The 15,937-nt window shown below is 53.3% G+C and overlaps 6 protein-coding genes across 6 annotated transcripts; 3 read left to right on the forward strand and 3 right to left on the reverse strand.

Annotated features, from left to right (window-relative positions):
- Positions 1-2,454: 2,454 nt before the first annotated feature.
- On the forward strand, positions 2,455-4,325 carry PG997_014460 (uncharacterized protein; the record flags this gene model as incomplete). Its single annotated transcript, XM_066818774.1, has 3 exons — positions 2,455-2,737; positions 2,810-3,061; positions 3,133-4,325. The coding sequence occupies 3 exons, from the start codon at positions 2,455-2,457 to the stop codon at positions 4,323-4,325; spliced, it is 1,728 nt and encodes a 575-aa protein (XP_066660962.1).
- A 308-nt stretch (positions 4,326-4,633) lies between these two features.
- PG997_014461 (uncharacterized protein) lies at positions 4,634-5,861 on the reverse strand (the record flags this gene model as incomplete). The annotated part of the gene is made up of 4 exons (XM_066818775.1): positions 4,634-5,068; positions 5,470-5,661; positions 5,715-5,745; positions 5,815-5,861. The coding sequence occupies 4 exons, from the start codon at positions 5,859-5,861 to the stop codon at positions 4,634-4,636; spliced, it is 705 nt and encodes a 234-aa protein (XP_066660963.1).
- Positions 5,862-7,684: 1,823 nt separating this feature from the next.
- On the forward strand, positions 7,685-8,218 carry PG997_014462 (uncharacterized protein; the record flags this gene model as incomplete). The annotated part of the gene is made up of 1 exon (XM_066818776.1): positions 7,685-8,218. One exon carries the CDS (start codon positions 7,685-7,687, stop codon positions 8,216-8,218), a length of 534 nt encoding a protein of 177 aa, XP_066660964.1.
- A 278-nt stretch (positions 8,219-8,496) lies between these two features.
- PG997_014463 (sugar transporter) lies at positions 8,497-10,310 on the reverse strand (the record flags this gene model as incomplete). Its single annotated transcript, XM_066818777.1, has 5 exons — positions 8,497-8,667; positions 8,741-8,840; positions 8,906-9,697; positions 9,756-10,132; positions 10,209-10,310. The coding sequence occupies 5 exons, from the start codon at positions 10,308-10,310 to the stop codon at positions 8,497-8,499; spliced, it is 1,542 nt and encodes a 513-aa protein (XP_066660965.1).
- A 686-nt stretch (positions 10,311-10,996) lies between these two features.
- PG997_014464 (uncharacterized protein) lies at positions 10,997-12,553 on the reverse strand (the record flags this gene model as incomplete). Its single annotated transcript, XM_066818778.1, has 1 exon — positions 10,997-12,553. The coding sequence occupies one exon, from the start codon at positions 12,551-12,553 to the stop codon at positions 10,997-10,999; it is 1,557 nt and encodes a 518-aa protein (XP_066660966.1).
- A 2,098-nt stretch (positions 12,554-14,651) lies between these two features.
- PG997_014465 (uncharacterized protein) lies at positions 14,652-15,648 on the forward strand (the record flags this gene model as incomplete). Its single annotated transcript, XM_066818779.1, has 2 exons — positions 14,652-14,916; positions 14,990-15,648. The coding sequence occupies 2 exons, from the start codon at positions 14,652-14,654 to the stop codon at positions 15,646-15,648; spliced, it is 924 nt and encodes a 307-aa protein (XP_066660967.1).
- Positions 15,649-15,937: the final 289 nt, after the last annotated feature.

A 15,937-nucleotide genomic window follows, 5' to 3' on the forward strand; every position in this document is an offset into this window, starting at 1 on the left:
AGGCTCTCTCCCCCTTGCCAGCTGAAAGTTGGGTTGTAATCTAGTACAGATGCCACAAGTTGAGTAACAAGCTGGGCCCTTACCTGAGTACGGTACTGAAACATTTACACAGGCACGTCTTGGATATAGTAAAGAGACATGCTAGCAATATGGTAGCCGGCAGTTCCATGCAGGTTTACGATGACATCTTTTCGCTTGGCACGGGACAAGACTCATGGAGGACCCCAGCAGCAGTCCCGAAAAGACGGGCAACAAACGCACAACGGAGACACTTGCTTGCCAATGCTCGCTAGGGGGAGGCAAACGCACAGTTGCACAAATCATGACCTAACCCGCGACAAAGGGCTCCCGACTCCGTGAGCAAACAGGAATGACAGCCAAAAGTGACAGGGCTTCACCAAACGCATATCCAACTCACATTAAGTCAGGGACGCCACCTAGCCGAGGTAGAGTGTACAGTCAAGTTTGCAGATTCCAATGCCGTGGCAGTCCAAGCGAGGGAGGCCAGGATGGACAGCCGGACATCATTTCAACGAAGAATGATGAAGTCCGGCTGCGTGGTGTGGTGTGGCTTGGTGGTCAACGCCAGGCCGGACCCTGCAAGTCTTGTTATTCGGATGAGAGGCATCGACCTCGAGAAGGCTCGCGGCTACCATACCAATCGAATGCCGGGGCGGCGTACGCAGGCGGGATCCAGAGTTGAGACAAAACTGCTATGTTGAATATTGTTGTACGACAAGCAGGTGAGATGCCAGAGCTGACTGTGTGCATGAAACCAAGTCGAAAAGGCGGAGAGTGCAGGGAGAGCTATTTTGTCTCGACAAACATTTGGGGGATCCCTTCTTACTTCTTATATAAGTACTCCATGAGTTGTATCTAATAATATCTCTACTCTATTTTCACATATACCTCCCTCTTTGCCTTTTCTTTAAGTTCCAACTGCTCGAAGCCGCATGACATGGTAGACTGCTCTGAAAGGGTAGATTGAGCGATGGGGAATCTACAGTAGCATTCCTGCTGGGCTCTCCCGCCCACACTAGTAATTTGCCCAATTTTTCCATATGCAGAGCCCGCGCGTTCTATGCAAGCCACCATCACTATCACACACCTATTAATATAATTTGCCGCCAGCGCGGTAGGAGGAATCGTCAAGAGGGCAGCAGATGAGCGAGAGGGAGAAAAAGCCGCGCGTGAAATCAGCTCTGTTGGTCGTTCGCGAGCGGGAGAAAGAAGCAAGCACTTTGATCTGGTCGCTTGTTCTAGGGCCGACACTAACTTTAGAATATGTTCATTCCTACTTATTTACAAGCAACGGACTGTTCATGGTCTGGCAGGGTAAATTTCTACTATTCTGAGTAAGGACGTGAACCAACACGATGATGATGCTTGACCGCAACGAGGGGAGCTTTCGTCAAGATCCCCCCTCCTTCACTACTCCACAGTCGGGTGAGATGCTTATTCGATCGGGGACGCGGAATTGTATCTTCCTGACTGCTAATTATCCCGGCAGTCCCAAGCTTTGGTGTCCACGTTGTAAACAATGAATGGGACGATTTTCCGCATCTCGTTTCCTGTTCTTAGCTGTCGCCAAGCTGCAGGCAGTTAGCGTTGGAGGAGGAAAGGCAGAAGAAAAAAAGAGGTCGCATATCAGGCCGGCCACTGGCGCCTGCGATCCTTCGTTCTGTGCATTCTAGCCCACTCATCCGCTGACAAGGCCCCTGCCGGGACCCACAGCCGTTCCCCTACCCTGGCGCCCATCCTCCAGTGAGCGACCAGCTTGGCCGCCCAGCTTTCCTGTCTGACCGGACGTGTCGCCCTCATTGGCTGGCGCGTGGAAAATTGGGTTGTCAGCCGGTTGTCCAGAGATCAGAGTTGTCCCCCTACCTGCTTAACCTAAAGTGAATCCCTGCCTCTCACGGACAGCAACTACAGCTTGACTTGCATACGGGAGGGTGGCCTCTATTGGTCGAAGACGCGGTGGGCACTCATTTGGGCCACTAATGTTTCTCTCTGCTCGAGCTATTCTGAGAAACAAAAGTCCCACACGTACGATTGCCGCGTTCTGGGAATAGCAGCAGCTAGCCAGCGGCTTTCGGTCATAGTGGTAATCTAGCTCGACATGACTATAGTGGAAGGTTGAGCCGCCTTGGCTTTCCAAGAGGTGCGTCAGTGGCATGTAGGTAGGTTGACATATATTGATCTGACTGCATCCATCTTTTTAGAGAATGGGTTAATTATCTCGGACTTTCTATATACTCTTGGATTTAATATTCCTTGAGAGAGTTCGGCGATATTCCGTTTCGTCGATCCACGCAGAGTATCGACAACTTACTTGTACCATGGTTGAGCGTATATGATATTCGAAGTTATCCGCCCACCCTTCAAGTCCTCATTCGTCATCTTCGCCTCGCCGTTGAACCCACTTCGAAGGCTGTGTGTTAGTCGGAATAAGATATGGCATCCCGGATATTTTCCCTAGGGCTAGTCCTCTACTTCGGAGCTCTGTCGACAGCCCTCCAGGTCGCTCCTAACTCAACATGTGCCGCCCTCTGCTTAGACTCCCCGAGGGGAACCCCCATGGACCCGGCGGCATCGAACACGAACTACACGGACATAGCCTGCGTCGACAGTGATTACTCAGGCACTGCTCGGGGGATCAAGTTCAAGAACTGCATGGAGTGCTTACAGGAAAGCAAGGAGACGAGTGGTCGTGAAAGTGACCTTAACTGGTACCTATGTATGCTGCCACTTACCACTTACCACCTTCTCGTGATATTCATGGCGACTCCTAAAACTAACACAACGATAGACAACGCACGATACGCCGTGGACGTATGCTTGTACTCCTACCCAGGCTCGACCCAGAACATAAGTTCGCCATGCGACATCAACTACGCCTGTGCTCCCCTGAAAACCGCCTTGACATCCGGCATCCCGGATGGCGACATCAGCAACCCTTACGGGTACTGCTCAGCGGACGGAGGAAAGTTCACAAGTCGCAGCCTGGACTCCTGTGTGCAATGCTTGAAATCCAGTTCCAGCCAAGCATACATATCGAACTGTAAGAAAGCAAGATGTATACTTATGTTGTTATCACAGAACACGAGCTGACCACTCAACCTCAATAAACAGTTCTGATCGCCCTGAACGCAGGCTGCCAACAAAAAGTCAGCCCCGGCCAGCTCCTCGGCCTGAGCGGCTCCCTTTTCAGCGGAAAACCCGTCACCATCACGGACCCGCCCAAGGACGAAGACGACAAGCCCGACGACGCGAACCCCACCGGCATGACGACCGGCGCCATCGTCGGCATCGCCGTCGGCGCCGCCCTCCTGTTTCTCGGCGGCGCCGCCCTCTTCATCGTGTACCACCAGAAGCAGAAGAAGATGTACGCCGCCTTCGACATGCAGCAGCACTCCGACTTCGACCCGCGCGGCGGCAGCGCCTCCATCACCCCGCCCATGAAGGGCGGCTTCAGCGCCCAGGACTCGCGGCGGCCGCCCATGGGCACGAGCGACTACGAGATCCGCGCCCAGAAGGCCTACGGCGCCCACGTCGGCTCCAACGCCGACTACTACGACAAGCTCGAGGAGGAGATGCGCATGCGCAGGCCCAACTACACCATCGACCCGCACCATCCCGGATCGGGATTCCAGGGGGCGCTGCCCACGCACCCGGCCTACGTCCCGCGTGCCATGAGCCGGGCTTCAGTACGCAGCTCGTCACCACAACCGCCCGCACCCGTCAAGTCCAACAAGCCCGACTCGTACGCCCTGCAAGCCTACTTAGCCGCTGCTGAGGAATCCTCCGCCATCAAGATCCCGCCGCCGCCACCGATGGGACCACCACAGACGTCATCACGATCCCAAACACCGGAACCACCGGCCGCGACAAGGCAGCAGCATCAGTTATCCAAACCTTCGCTGTCGCTCCTCCAAGCGATGCGGACGCCGCCGCCGCCGCCTTCGCGGAAACCCCCGCCCAAGGTGCCCTCGCTAGTGTTGCCTTCGGTGCCGCGGATCCGCATGCCCAAGAAGTACGAGCCACCGCAGATCAACGTACAGGAGGCGACGCCCACTGATGGGCCCAGCGAATCGGGGGCCGACGCCAATATCTCGCGGCCCCTGGCCCGCAACGATGCAGCTGGACGGTTCGCGGATCGCACCTTTGGGAACAGAACACCCAGCCCAGATACTCGATCTGATGCGCCGCTAATACCGCACCACAAGGGGTCGGATGCTGTCGCTCACGTCGTGGTAGACAGGAGGCGACATCTACAATATGAAGAGATCGAATTACACACGGGCAAGAGCTCGATGTACGGATAGTAATGTTATGGGATACGATTTCAATATGCATATGAAGTGATGCTAGGAGTGCGTTTAAACGGGGGTTCGGTTTGCTTCACTGTTACAAAATACCCAGGGCTGTCAAAGGCGTTTCTGGCAACCGCTATCAGCTGAACAGCGGCAATGGTTTTTCAACGGGTAGGAGTTGGGTCACTCAAAGTTACCATCATAGGAACAATAGGTTGTCACAAGATTACTTCTTCCAATACATAAAATTTAATATCTTTACATTTATTGCCTTTCAAGGCTTGACATTGATTGCTAGTAGTTTCTATCAAGCGATTGCTCTAGCCGAGGCGTCGCCCAGGTCCAACACTTCTCCACGAATCTGGCAGTGGGCCACCACGAGGTGGCCCTCCTCTCGGAGGCACGGTCGCGGAACCATAGCTGGTGTTACTGACACGAGGAGTCTCCATGATCCACGAGATGAACCAAGGCGTGGGGATCAGGTTGGGCCCATTGCCGAATTCAGGATACAAGCGGACAAGAAAGTCGTGCATGTGCGCAGCGACAAGTCCAGTCAGGCCGACCTTGACCATATACCAGCCGTTGGGGAACAGAAGTTGGACGAGCAGCAAGCAGTAGGGCATCAACTGAGCTGGGATCGTGATGATATAGAAGTGTGCAGTCTGGCCGCGCTGATCTTGGGTGGCCGTGTAGCACATGGCAATAAGCAGAGCCTGGAGGTAACCACCAGCACCAGTGAAGAGTGAATTCAAGGTCTAGTGCGCAAGTCAGTCACCAAGTTCTAGGAATGCGAAGCGGTTCGATCATGGTACGATTGGCACGGGGTTGTAGACGTATGCAAAGAGCATGTGTCGTGAAAGTATGTAGGGCGCTGAAAAACCACCCGAGCGAAATTGCCAGAAGGCTTCACCCGGGTCATCCATTAGAGCAATCCCACCAAGCCCACACCGCGAACTGGCCCTTCTTGAGGTTTGCGAATGACGGACCAGCCGAAGTGCAGGGGTAATCTTCCTCTATTCCAGGAACCGCGATAGCTGTAGAGAAAATTCCACTATCCGGGCAGATTAAGAGGTGTATAATGATACACGGGGCAAAAGTAGGAAGGAAACAACATAGGGTCACGGGTACACAGTGCAGGAGATATGGTTGGACCTACGATGATGATGCCTCCCACGAACATCAGGTACCAGATGAGGTCCTCCTTCCTTGTGAACTTGGAATTGCTCTTCTCAAGTTGCGAAAGGTATGTGAAGACAAAGTACGTGTCCATGAGGACGCTCAGACCGGGACCGGTGAGGAGGAAACTCGTTACGATGCGGTGGATGCCTGGGGGAATGCCCAGAGGAGCCTCCAGTGGAAGTAGAAGGGACTGCTCGAGAGCATATGGGTGTACACTCCCACGGATGACGCGAATACAGCACTGGCGACCGTCCTGGAAGGAATTGGGTTAGTATGGGATGCGTTGTTGGCAGATGTTGAGTGAGTGCGTCAATTGACTTACCTGGCAATGGGCGGCGTAGCCCAGTAGGCGTCGGCAATGCCAGGCATCTTGACGCTGTACGGCTGGTACTGTTATGCAAGGTGCAAGAGGAAATGAAGAAGTAGAGAAGGCCGAACGAGGTTGACAATCCACTGGTAGATTGACGACGGGCTGCTTCTCTTCTAATCAACAGGTGGCCCAAGGTTCAGATGTCACAATGAACGCGATTGGATGTTGATGGTGAGGGGGAGGAAGTTTGCTTTCTAAATAAATAGAAGGCACTTTCAAGGCGGGAGTGACAGTGGCACCAGACAAGGCAGCAGCGCCTCTGTTTGCATGGTGTCCTGTGTCCGGATCTGACCTGCTTGAATTGGAGGTTGGAGAAGGAAAACAACAGCTGAGCCGCAGGGAAATTTTTCTACGTGGCCTTTATGGAAACTCCACGGAAGGCGCTAGCTGCCTTTCGTGCAATGGTGGGGGCCGATAAGAGCTCTAGCCACAGATCGAGCTAGGTATCTAACCCCCAAACCCCACTACAGCTTCCCATGTGGCATGCACCGTGGCTGCTGCCTCGGCATTATTCTCATTCAATTGTTCTATTTAGGGAGCGGCAGATAAGATACGAATGTTGCAAGGCAAGTGCATTGCATTGAACTCTGTCACCGAATCGCAACTTCCCATACCATGGAGCATGTGACGATGTGACAGGCCACATGCGTGCCACTGTCACATTGCAGCGGCGTTCATGCTTGCTTTCGCAATGGCTTTCTCGAAGTTCGCATCTACCCGTCGCGCATGCGTGATGGCGTTGGCTCGGGATTCGTGGTGCCTGCTGTCAATGTTGTACTATCCCGGAATGTGTTACATTGAATCGTTTCTATTGATGACTCTGCTCCTTGGTATGTACATGATGGTAAAACACCGATATTGCTTGCTCTGACAGGTCTTCATCTTGTGTGATTGACCAGCTTGCAGCTTATGGATCACTTGGGCCATTGAAGCACCCAAGTAGATTCATACCTAATGTATGCCAGGAAGCTGAGCAATGAATCGACACTTTGATAGTGATTAGTGCTTATGTGCATGTCAGATTCGAACATGATGTCGCCCAGTCGGCAAGGTTACATAAACCTCGCATGACACCATCCAATACCAGGTCTCGGTCTACATCAAAACCAGGGACACAGGTTCTATAGCATGCCAAAGAAGCAATGAATGGGCTGAGTTACACGTGCGGGTATTACCCCTAGTTCGCATATGCTGTACACGAGGGTAACAGTGACAGCTGCAATCTTGACATACACTGTGGATCTCAATGTGCTCTCGTGTAGACCTACTCAGGTGGCCTCGACGACTCTTCAACGTTGAACCCCGGGGCACTTGCCATATGTCGCATACGACCTTACTCGTAGAGGTGTTCAAGCACTGATGGTGATCCACACGTCCACCAAGGAATCCACGTGGGAGAAGATCACCAAGTATCACGGAGGGTGCCAGCTTAACCCAACATCAACATCAAGAGTCCATGTCATCTTCATAGTCCGATGTATGGGAGTATCTTCAAGAGCTCGGGAGCTGCCGAGGCCCAGCTTGCTTTATTCGGCGACATGCATGATGTAGGAAGTGTGATGACTTATACAGCTCGGATCTAGCCTGCGCTTGTTTGTTGCCGGAGATAGTTTGCTATATCCTGACGGATACTGGCAGTCGAAGACAAGATGGCAAAAGTCTTTGCGTGATATATTCTATGTTTTTTTACGATGCCATGTGTAAAACTTGATATAAATATGCCTTCAGGTCGCCATCATGGGATGTCCTGGTTCATCACACCCTCCAACTACGCCTGAACAGATATCATACCAAATCATTCTCCATACAAGCCCCCTTGGCCATGTATTTGCTTATCCTCATCTCCTCCCTTCTGCTCGCCAGGCCCGCCTCCGGCAGCCCAATCCTCGACCTGACCCAAGCAACCCAACCCAGCACCCCCAACACCACGTGGACCATCATCGAGCACCGCATCGCCTGCACCGAAACCCAATGCCTCTACAACTTCGACATCACCAAGGCAACCCCCAACCAACCGCAACAAGACCCCACCCACTGCGAGTTCACCGTCGACACCTCCGGCACCGGCGCCGCCGCTCTCCCCGCCAACCGCACCTCCTTCCAGGACAAGACGTGCGGCAGTATTTACAAGAACAGCTATACCGTCAACGGCGGCTTCATGAACGCCAGCGGCGCCGTCGTCCTCTGCTTCAAGAACCCCCGGAGGGCAACTGGGCCTTCTTCGGCTTCGACCCCTGGGAGTTCCTCTCCGGGCCCCAGAAGACCTCGCCCGCATTGCCTATCGGCACGTACGAAAACATCACTGCCTTCAGTCACCGGGATGATGATGCCTGAGAATTTTCGTGGTGTGCCATAATGATGACAGATGCGATGTGCGGTGTGAGCCACATATTGGATGACAACGAACATCAAAGGAAATGGGCGATCAGAGGGCTGCGAAGAGTACCAAAGGTTAAACATCTTATAGAAACCAGACTTCATCAATAAATATGATTTGTGGCATGTATTCCTTATCTCATTGAGAATGGACTTACTTGTGACTAGGTTTCTGCTAAAGACACAATGGCAATCCTTCATAGGCCAACTCCGGGAAGAAATAGGGGTTGACAGGATCCTAGTATGGGCCTTCCGATGTCAACGTACCAACTTCTCATCACGCATCGCTCCATTGACCAAGTCAATATCTACTGTTGCAACACCTTTCCTAACCAATTCCACGTCAGGAACAGACGAATGCTTATGGCCCTCGAAGATGGCGTCGATCTCTTCAAGCGTCTTTCCTTTTGTCTCGACCCAGAAGACAGCCTGTATTCATTGTTCATTAGCAGTGCACAATATACAGATTAGTAACAAGAAGAGTATAATGCAGAACACTTACGATGAGAACCAGCACAATAATGTCCCAGGATCCGTTGATCATGTACATTCTCCAGCCTATGTTGGCAATGCCAATAGGCATGACGAAGACCAGTAACAACCTGAGTAGCATACGTTAGCTCCGACTGGGTTTCTCCAGTAACAGGGTTGAAGCCAAGTTACATACGCGAGGGCACTGAGACCAAAAGCCGAGAATGCCAGCCCGTTCGCTCGAATGGAGTAGTTCATGACCTCAGGCGGGTAGAGGAAAAGCAGCGGCGTCCAAGCGAGCGAGTAGAAGCCCTGAAAGAGGAACATAACGGCGACGTCGCCGTAGATGAGGCTCTGAGTTGCTCCCTCTGGATCGTCGGCGTATAGTTTGGAAAGCCCGCCAATGATGAAAAGACACACGATTAGTAGGCTTTGCGACAGCATGGCCGTAGGCTTGCGTCCCCAGTTCGCGGCGAGATGTGTTCCTGTCAGCGCGCAGAGGAGGCACCAGACGTTGAGGACGACATTTGCTTTCAGTTGGTCTCGCGTGTCGGTCACGCCCGCGGTATCCAGCTCGGCGCCGAGATAGTATGATGCGATAATGTTGCCCGCAATGCAAGAAAACGGCCCGGCCGACATGCCGATGAGAACGCGTTTCCGTGCCACTGGGGTCCGCACGATCTCCCGCGGGCTCATGCTCCTGCCATCCTTCTTCTCGAACTCGATGGTGTCCAGGATCTCCTTGTACACGGCGACGGTGACAGGGTTGGTGAGATTGCCGTTAGAGTTGGTCTGGGCGACAACGGTGCGCGCTTCTTCGAAGAGGCCTCGGTGCACTAACCAACGTGGCGACTCAGGGACGAAAGGCAGTATGAAGATGCAGAGCAGGCTGAAGATCCCCTGGAAGAGCGACGGCGCTCTCCATGCCCAAGTCGACTGCCACTCCCCTGTTCCTAATGTGATACCAGCGGCGATAAGGGCGCCAATGCTGGTAACTATGAGCAAACATTTTATCACACAGTCCCCCTGATGCTAGGCACACTTACTAATAGAAATTATTGAGTAGACCGACGCCCCAGGCTCTCCACCGGCTCGGGAAGGTTTCCGACAGATAAACTCCGGCTGCGACCCCCGAGATCTGGGAGCCGAATCCGAGGATCACGCGCGCCACGACAAACATGGCGATGTTCTGAGCCGCTGTCTGGAGAACGACACCGACAATCGTAATGACCGTACCCCAGAAGATGGCCGGACGACGCCCCAGCCTGTCGGCGGTGATACCTGCAACAAATGGGCCCAAAATGCTGCCGATGAAGATCGAAGCGGTGTTGAGCCCCGTTGTCGCCGGAGTGAGCTTGAAGTAGTCTGTGTACGAGGGCAAAATATTGAGACCGTTCAACATGGAGCCATCATATCCAGACGTCTGTTTTTGAGAAAGGATTAGCCGATAGATCGTCAGCGAAGTCATGGCTTTTGGTAGGAGGTAAGGGGAGCCATACCGCCGAGTTCACCATGGAGCAGAATAGCAGCAATGCGGAGAGGTTGGTCGTGGACTGCGGCACCCACGCGGGCAACCACGTCCCGGTCGGTGTTCGTCTCATCCTGTTATGATGCAAATTATTGCAATCACGAGACTCGAATTTGGCGAGGCGTTACATAGGTATATTTTAGGTACGGATCAGTTCAAGAAAACATTGAATAGTTGTTAGGAGATGGCGGTTGTTGATGATGATGAATGTGTAGTACTGTCAGTCGGAAGTTGGGTCATCTGCCAGCACTGCCTGCCGCTGATAACGGCCCCGGCCTTCCACCATCCTGAAACCGCAACCCGCAGGAAGGAATCATATGCAGCCTGGTTCGTTCGGCAATCGGCCAATGACATATCTATGATGCTACAATAGAATGCGGATAATCGGTTCGAATTATCAAGATGCTGACAAGAGGGGACTAAAGCCTCCCCATTGCCCCTCACTGGATGACTGCACATGCATGCACTCCAAGAAGCACTTTGACCGTTCAGGGCACAAGTACAGGCACGGAAGGAAGCTACGAATCAAGATAAGCGTCTACTAGCCCGCAAAAGGCAGGCCAGTGTGAGCCCTGACTTTCGGGGCATTGAGAGGATGCAATCAGGGCTTCAGAATTCACCTCTCGGCCATCTTTACCCGCAGCGTACTCCTATTGAAAAGCATGTGGCGATAGTCCAGTTATGTAAGAAGCGGTATTCGAATAGCACGACTAAATATCGAGTGAAAAAGGCGTAATTTCTATCTACACGGTGTCCAATCTACTCAACCGGTTCAGGCAGCGGCTCATTTGACATCGGTATGATGCGAGCCAATAAGCTAGGCTCCTTCTCGAACTCCTTATCGAACGGCCACATAGGCCGCCGTATGCGGTGGTGCCCGAGCCGTTCGAGGTCTTGATCCACACCACCGGGCGTGAGTCCCAACATCCAGTCCTTCGCCATATCGTAGAGCTCCGGCTCGAGGTACCCGATCTTCACAATCACAATGTCGGCTTTGCGTGGCGCCAGCTGGAGCTCGGTAAAGTCCCGCTCGAGATGGTACGGCTTGCGTAGCTTCGTCAAGATGGCGAACACGCTGCCTACTTGTAGGACCACCTCGATCACGGCGTGCTTGTCGCCGTGCTTAATCGAGTGCACCTTCCCCGTCATCGTGATGGGCCCCGCGTGGATGTTATCGACTTCGGCGCCCGCCGTGACGGTGACAACAACCCCGACGCCGGCCTCGACGGCTTTCTGCACGGCGTCTGGTCCCGGCACGCTCGCATAAATCACCGTCGGTCCATCCTCTTTCTGAAACTCGGGTCGTGCGAGGAGTTGCGTGAGGCCCCAGGTCACGTCGCCCGACCCGCCGGCCGTGGGGTTATCGCCCGAGTCGGAGATGAAATAGGGGCGCGCAGACGATTTCAGCGCGGCGTCAATGCATTCCGCAAAGAACCCAGTAGGCGCCACGAACGCGAAGTCGCGATGAGAATCCCAGAACAGCCTCGCCAGATGCTGCGCTGCCTCGCTGATGGCGCCTTGGTCCCAGCCGGTGACGACTACAGCAGCACGGTTCCGGGGCTCGTCGGCCCAGGCATAGCCGACCCAGATCGCTGCATCTAGGACACCTTCCCATTTCCCCACCTCGGATACGGCCTCGTATATGTGCTTAGCGGGTTCTAAGCGAGTCGATGTCTGCTCGCCGGGAAGCAGGATAGGAATTGGGACCCAAGCCTTGAGCGGACGCGTTGGCATACCGTCATCGGAGGCGGTCAAATTGTGAGCTAGTAGCTCTACCAGGTTTCGACATGCGCGTCCCTTCGTTTCCATGACATCGACATGAGGTGCAGTGCGGTAGCAAGTAATCAGATCGGTCTGATGCGCCAGCTCCCGCGACACGTTGCCATGCAAGTCCATCGAGGCCGAGACAATAACATCCGGACCGATTACTGCACGCACGCGACGGAGCAGGTCGAACTCAGCGTCGTCGATGCCCTCGACGCACATGGCGCCGTGAATGTCAAACCATAGCCCGTCGAGGCGGTGATTTGGCAACTCGTCCACGATGGTTTGCAGCCTTTGCACAATTTCGCCCGCGAGCTCCTCGTACGCGCTTCTCGTCACGATGCCGCCTGGCAAAGCATGGCCGATCAATGCGCCCCGCCAGTCTGCAGCATCGCCCAGCGGCGAGCCTGTCCGTATGAACGAGTATTTCCCCTGGATCTCCTCATATCCGCGTAATGGGTGAAAGGCGGGCGCAAGAGTCCTCGACGGAGTAAAACCCGAGGTCTCGCAAGCCAGACCCGCGATGGCGATAACAGGTCTTCTTGAAGCCATTGAGAAGTATGACTTGTGATGGGATGATGGCGGTTCAGAGTTGCACATAACCAACACACCTGCCTATTGGAGTACATACACTATCGGCCGGCAAAGGCCGGCAACAACGAAACCCCTCCCGGTTGATGCATCGATGGCCGCTTTAGGACCCATCGCCGCATGTACCTCTTTATGCCATGACTGCTGATTAACATCTCATGTCAATTAGTATAGGTAGAAAAGAAGAGAGCAAGAAAATTGCGAAGCTGTCGCATATTTAAAGCGAGCTCAGAAACACTACTGCTAATGAAGTACGGAGTATGCTTACTTCCCATCTCGGAAGTGAATCTAGCCTTTAGGTTAAACATATGCGGTCGCACCACGTATTTGCTGTGTACCATTGCAAAAACGAAAGCATCCCCATTACCCCGGTAGAGAATCTTGGAAAAAAAAGATGTCCAGATCTCAAGGCATGAACATGGCATGAAGGCAAAAAGTAACGATTGCGGCCAGTGTGGATTGAACACACGACCTCCAGATTGATGATTCCCGAAGTTGACTTCAGTCTGGCGCTCTCCCAACTGAGCTATGTCCGCTGTGATGAGACGATGTTGGCACCGTCCCACATTGTTGGCCGCTTGTTGGAAGAAGGGCTGCTTATGGGAGTATCTATAGCCAAGCCTTTCTGCCTCTCTTTCTGATTGATCCAGCAGCTTTGCCTATTGCCTCAGTAGAGGTCAGCGACGAGGAACGGCGGAGTGGGGCCAGACTTATAAGATCCACTCAGATTTGGGACACCATAGCACTGCTGTCTTCTGCGCATAGCTACTTGTATGCCTGGATGACTTACTGGTATGAGGATTATGTCGCAACTTCTTCCTAGTAAATAGAAAACAGCAATAATCTCCTCCCACGGGGCGTCGGCGAATCGCAACGATGCACTGCATGTGCAGAGTGGCTCGAAGAGGAACGAGCAAGCTTTCAGCAACCGACCCCCGGCCTTTGACCCCGCGCTACGGAGGCCAAAGTCGTCTCACTGAGAGCTAGCACCCCGCGTTGTTGAGATCCTGTAGCGGCTTACCAGCTACCTTCCTTCATGGGCGACAACAACGTTTCTTCTTTTTCATATTTATCGAGAGTCGGTCATTACGAAGAGAGCGAGTCAATTACCTTGCAGAATAAGTGAAAGCTGGCACGATCGAAAGCCTCATGCCAGCTGGGCCTCTCTCCGTCCTGAGTTTGCTCATCCGAGGGAAGAGACGACAACGGCTAGCAATTCCCCATCTTTGCCCCGTAGGGGAATAGCTCTTCAGCTCCTGCAAGTCCTTGGAAGTCTAGGCCATGAAAAGGACATGCACGATGCATTCAAACAAGTAATCGATTGCGCAAAAGTGTATTTCGAGAGTATAGATACCAAAAATTTATCACCCCCACAAAACTCACAAACCACACTGAGCTCTGGGAAAGGACATCGCAGCTTTCTCGTCCTACTCAAGGCTTTCTGACAGTGAAGCTCGTTTCTGAATGAGCCTCCGGACTCTACCTAGAATAACTTACGGTTAAACACCAATCTCTGTTCATTGTACAATGATAGTCGTCGGCAGTGGTGCTATAAAACTAGGACCCGTGAGCCCCGATTCCGATTCCGGCCAGCCCTGATCTACCGGCTTAGACTACCTAGAGAAAGACTTCATGAAATAGAGTTTGTGCCTAACGCTGCTTCAGTGGAGAGCATATCACGATCTCCATGCGAATAACGAAGAGAAGTAGCTATTAGAATGTATGATTTGCAGTGCTACCAATGGCAGCAGAAACTATATCGAAGTTGAAACGGTCAACGATACTACCCCACTATATCATACGTGCACTATTTCCTCTTCTCCAGTGATCTCGGCGGTTTGGATGCCCCTCACTTGTCTGGGTTAGGTTAATTCCGTAGCGAGCTCGTCATGCATCCGCTTCCGTCAAGGACTGTACGACAATAAAAAGGCCATCTGCCCGTCCTGTGCATAGGAAACAACAAAACGCCCGTCCTGTCGTGAGAGTTCTGTCATCTGTACTTACTCAGTTCAGAAAAAAAGGAAAGAAGAAACACAAACACAACAACCAACCAACCACAATGACAGACGCACCACCCCTTCGCATTGGCTACGTGCCGGAGCACTTCTCGACCCCACTCTACTTCGCCCAGAAGCACTTCGGCCTGCAGGCCACCCTCACGCCCTTCCCGTCCGGCACCGGTCACATGATCACGGCCCTGCGCGACGGCGAGATCGATGTCGGCATCGGCCTGACCGAGGGCTGGATCGCGGGCCTGGGCAAGGAGGATACGCCCGGCGACGGCGGCTACCGGATCGTGGGAACCTACGTCGAGACGCCTTTATGTAAGTCACATCACACATATACCAACATCAAAGTCTACAAATGAAGAACTATATATCTGACTCTGCGAAACAGGCTGGGCAATCTCCACAGGCGCCAAGCGTCCCGAGATCTCCTCGGTCTCTAGCCTTAAGAACTCCAAAGTGGGCGTCTCCCGCATCGGCTCGGGCTCCTACGTGATGAGCTACGTGCTCGCGGACCAAGAAGGCTGGCTCGCGTCGACCTCGTCGTCGGACGTGGGCCCCTACAAGGACTTCGTGGTCCTCCAAACCTTCGACAAGCTGCGCAACGCCGTCAACGAGGGCGCCGCCGACTTCTTCATGTGGGAGCATTTCACCTCCAAAAAGTACTACGACTCGGGCGAGATCCGGCGCGTGGGCGAGATCTACACGCCCTGGTCGAGCTGGAAGATTGTCGCGTCCACCAGCAGCACGAAGTTTGCCCAGGACGAGCGGCTGCAGGACCTCTTCAAGAAGCTCGATCAGGGCGTCAAGTACTTTGGCGAGCACCAGGACGAGGCGGTCGAGTATATTAGTACGGCGCTCGACTACTCCAAGGAGGACGCGACCGAGTGGCTCAAGACGGTGCAGTTCGCCACCGAGACGGCCGGTGTCAACATCAAGGTCGTCGATAACTGCATCTCCATCCTGCGAAAGGCGGGCGTTCTGAAGGAGGGCGCGGGAATGGAAGCGAAGGAGATGTTGGTCTCGGGCCTGGGCGAACAGCTTCCTTGAAACAGAATTGTTTTCAAAGCTAAAGAGAGAGTGCGTGTGAAACCCAAAAGGAGCTTGTAAATCGCCAGACCTTGAAGAGGTATACAACTGGTACTTAGAATATAAAAAAGTAAAATTGCCATAACAAGGTACCTTTCCCTCCGGACTGCGCTCCGGGTAGCATATGGCACCATATCATCACGAGCTTAGCTAGCTCCCTCTCCCCGTTAGCCCCACCAATTTTTCCCAGTGACGTCTACCAGCAATTGAGCTCTTCAGGTCCCTTGGCCATCAAAACCACTCCCTTGCA

This window comes from Apiospora hydei (genome assembly GCF_038363865.1).
Source record: "Apiospora hydei strain CBS 114990 chromosome Unknown utg000010l_segment0_segment0, whole genome shotgun sequence".
Lineage (NCBI taxonomy): Eukaryota > Fungi > Ascomycota > Sordariomycetes > Amphisphaeriales > Apiosporaceae > Apiospora > Apiospora hydei.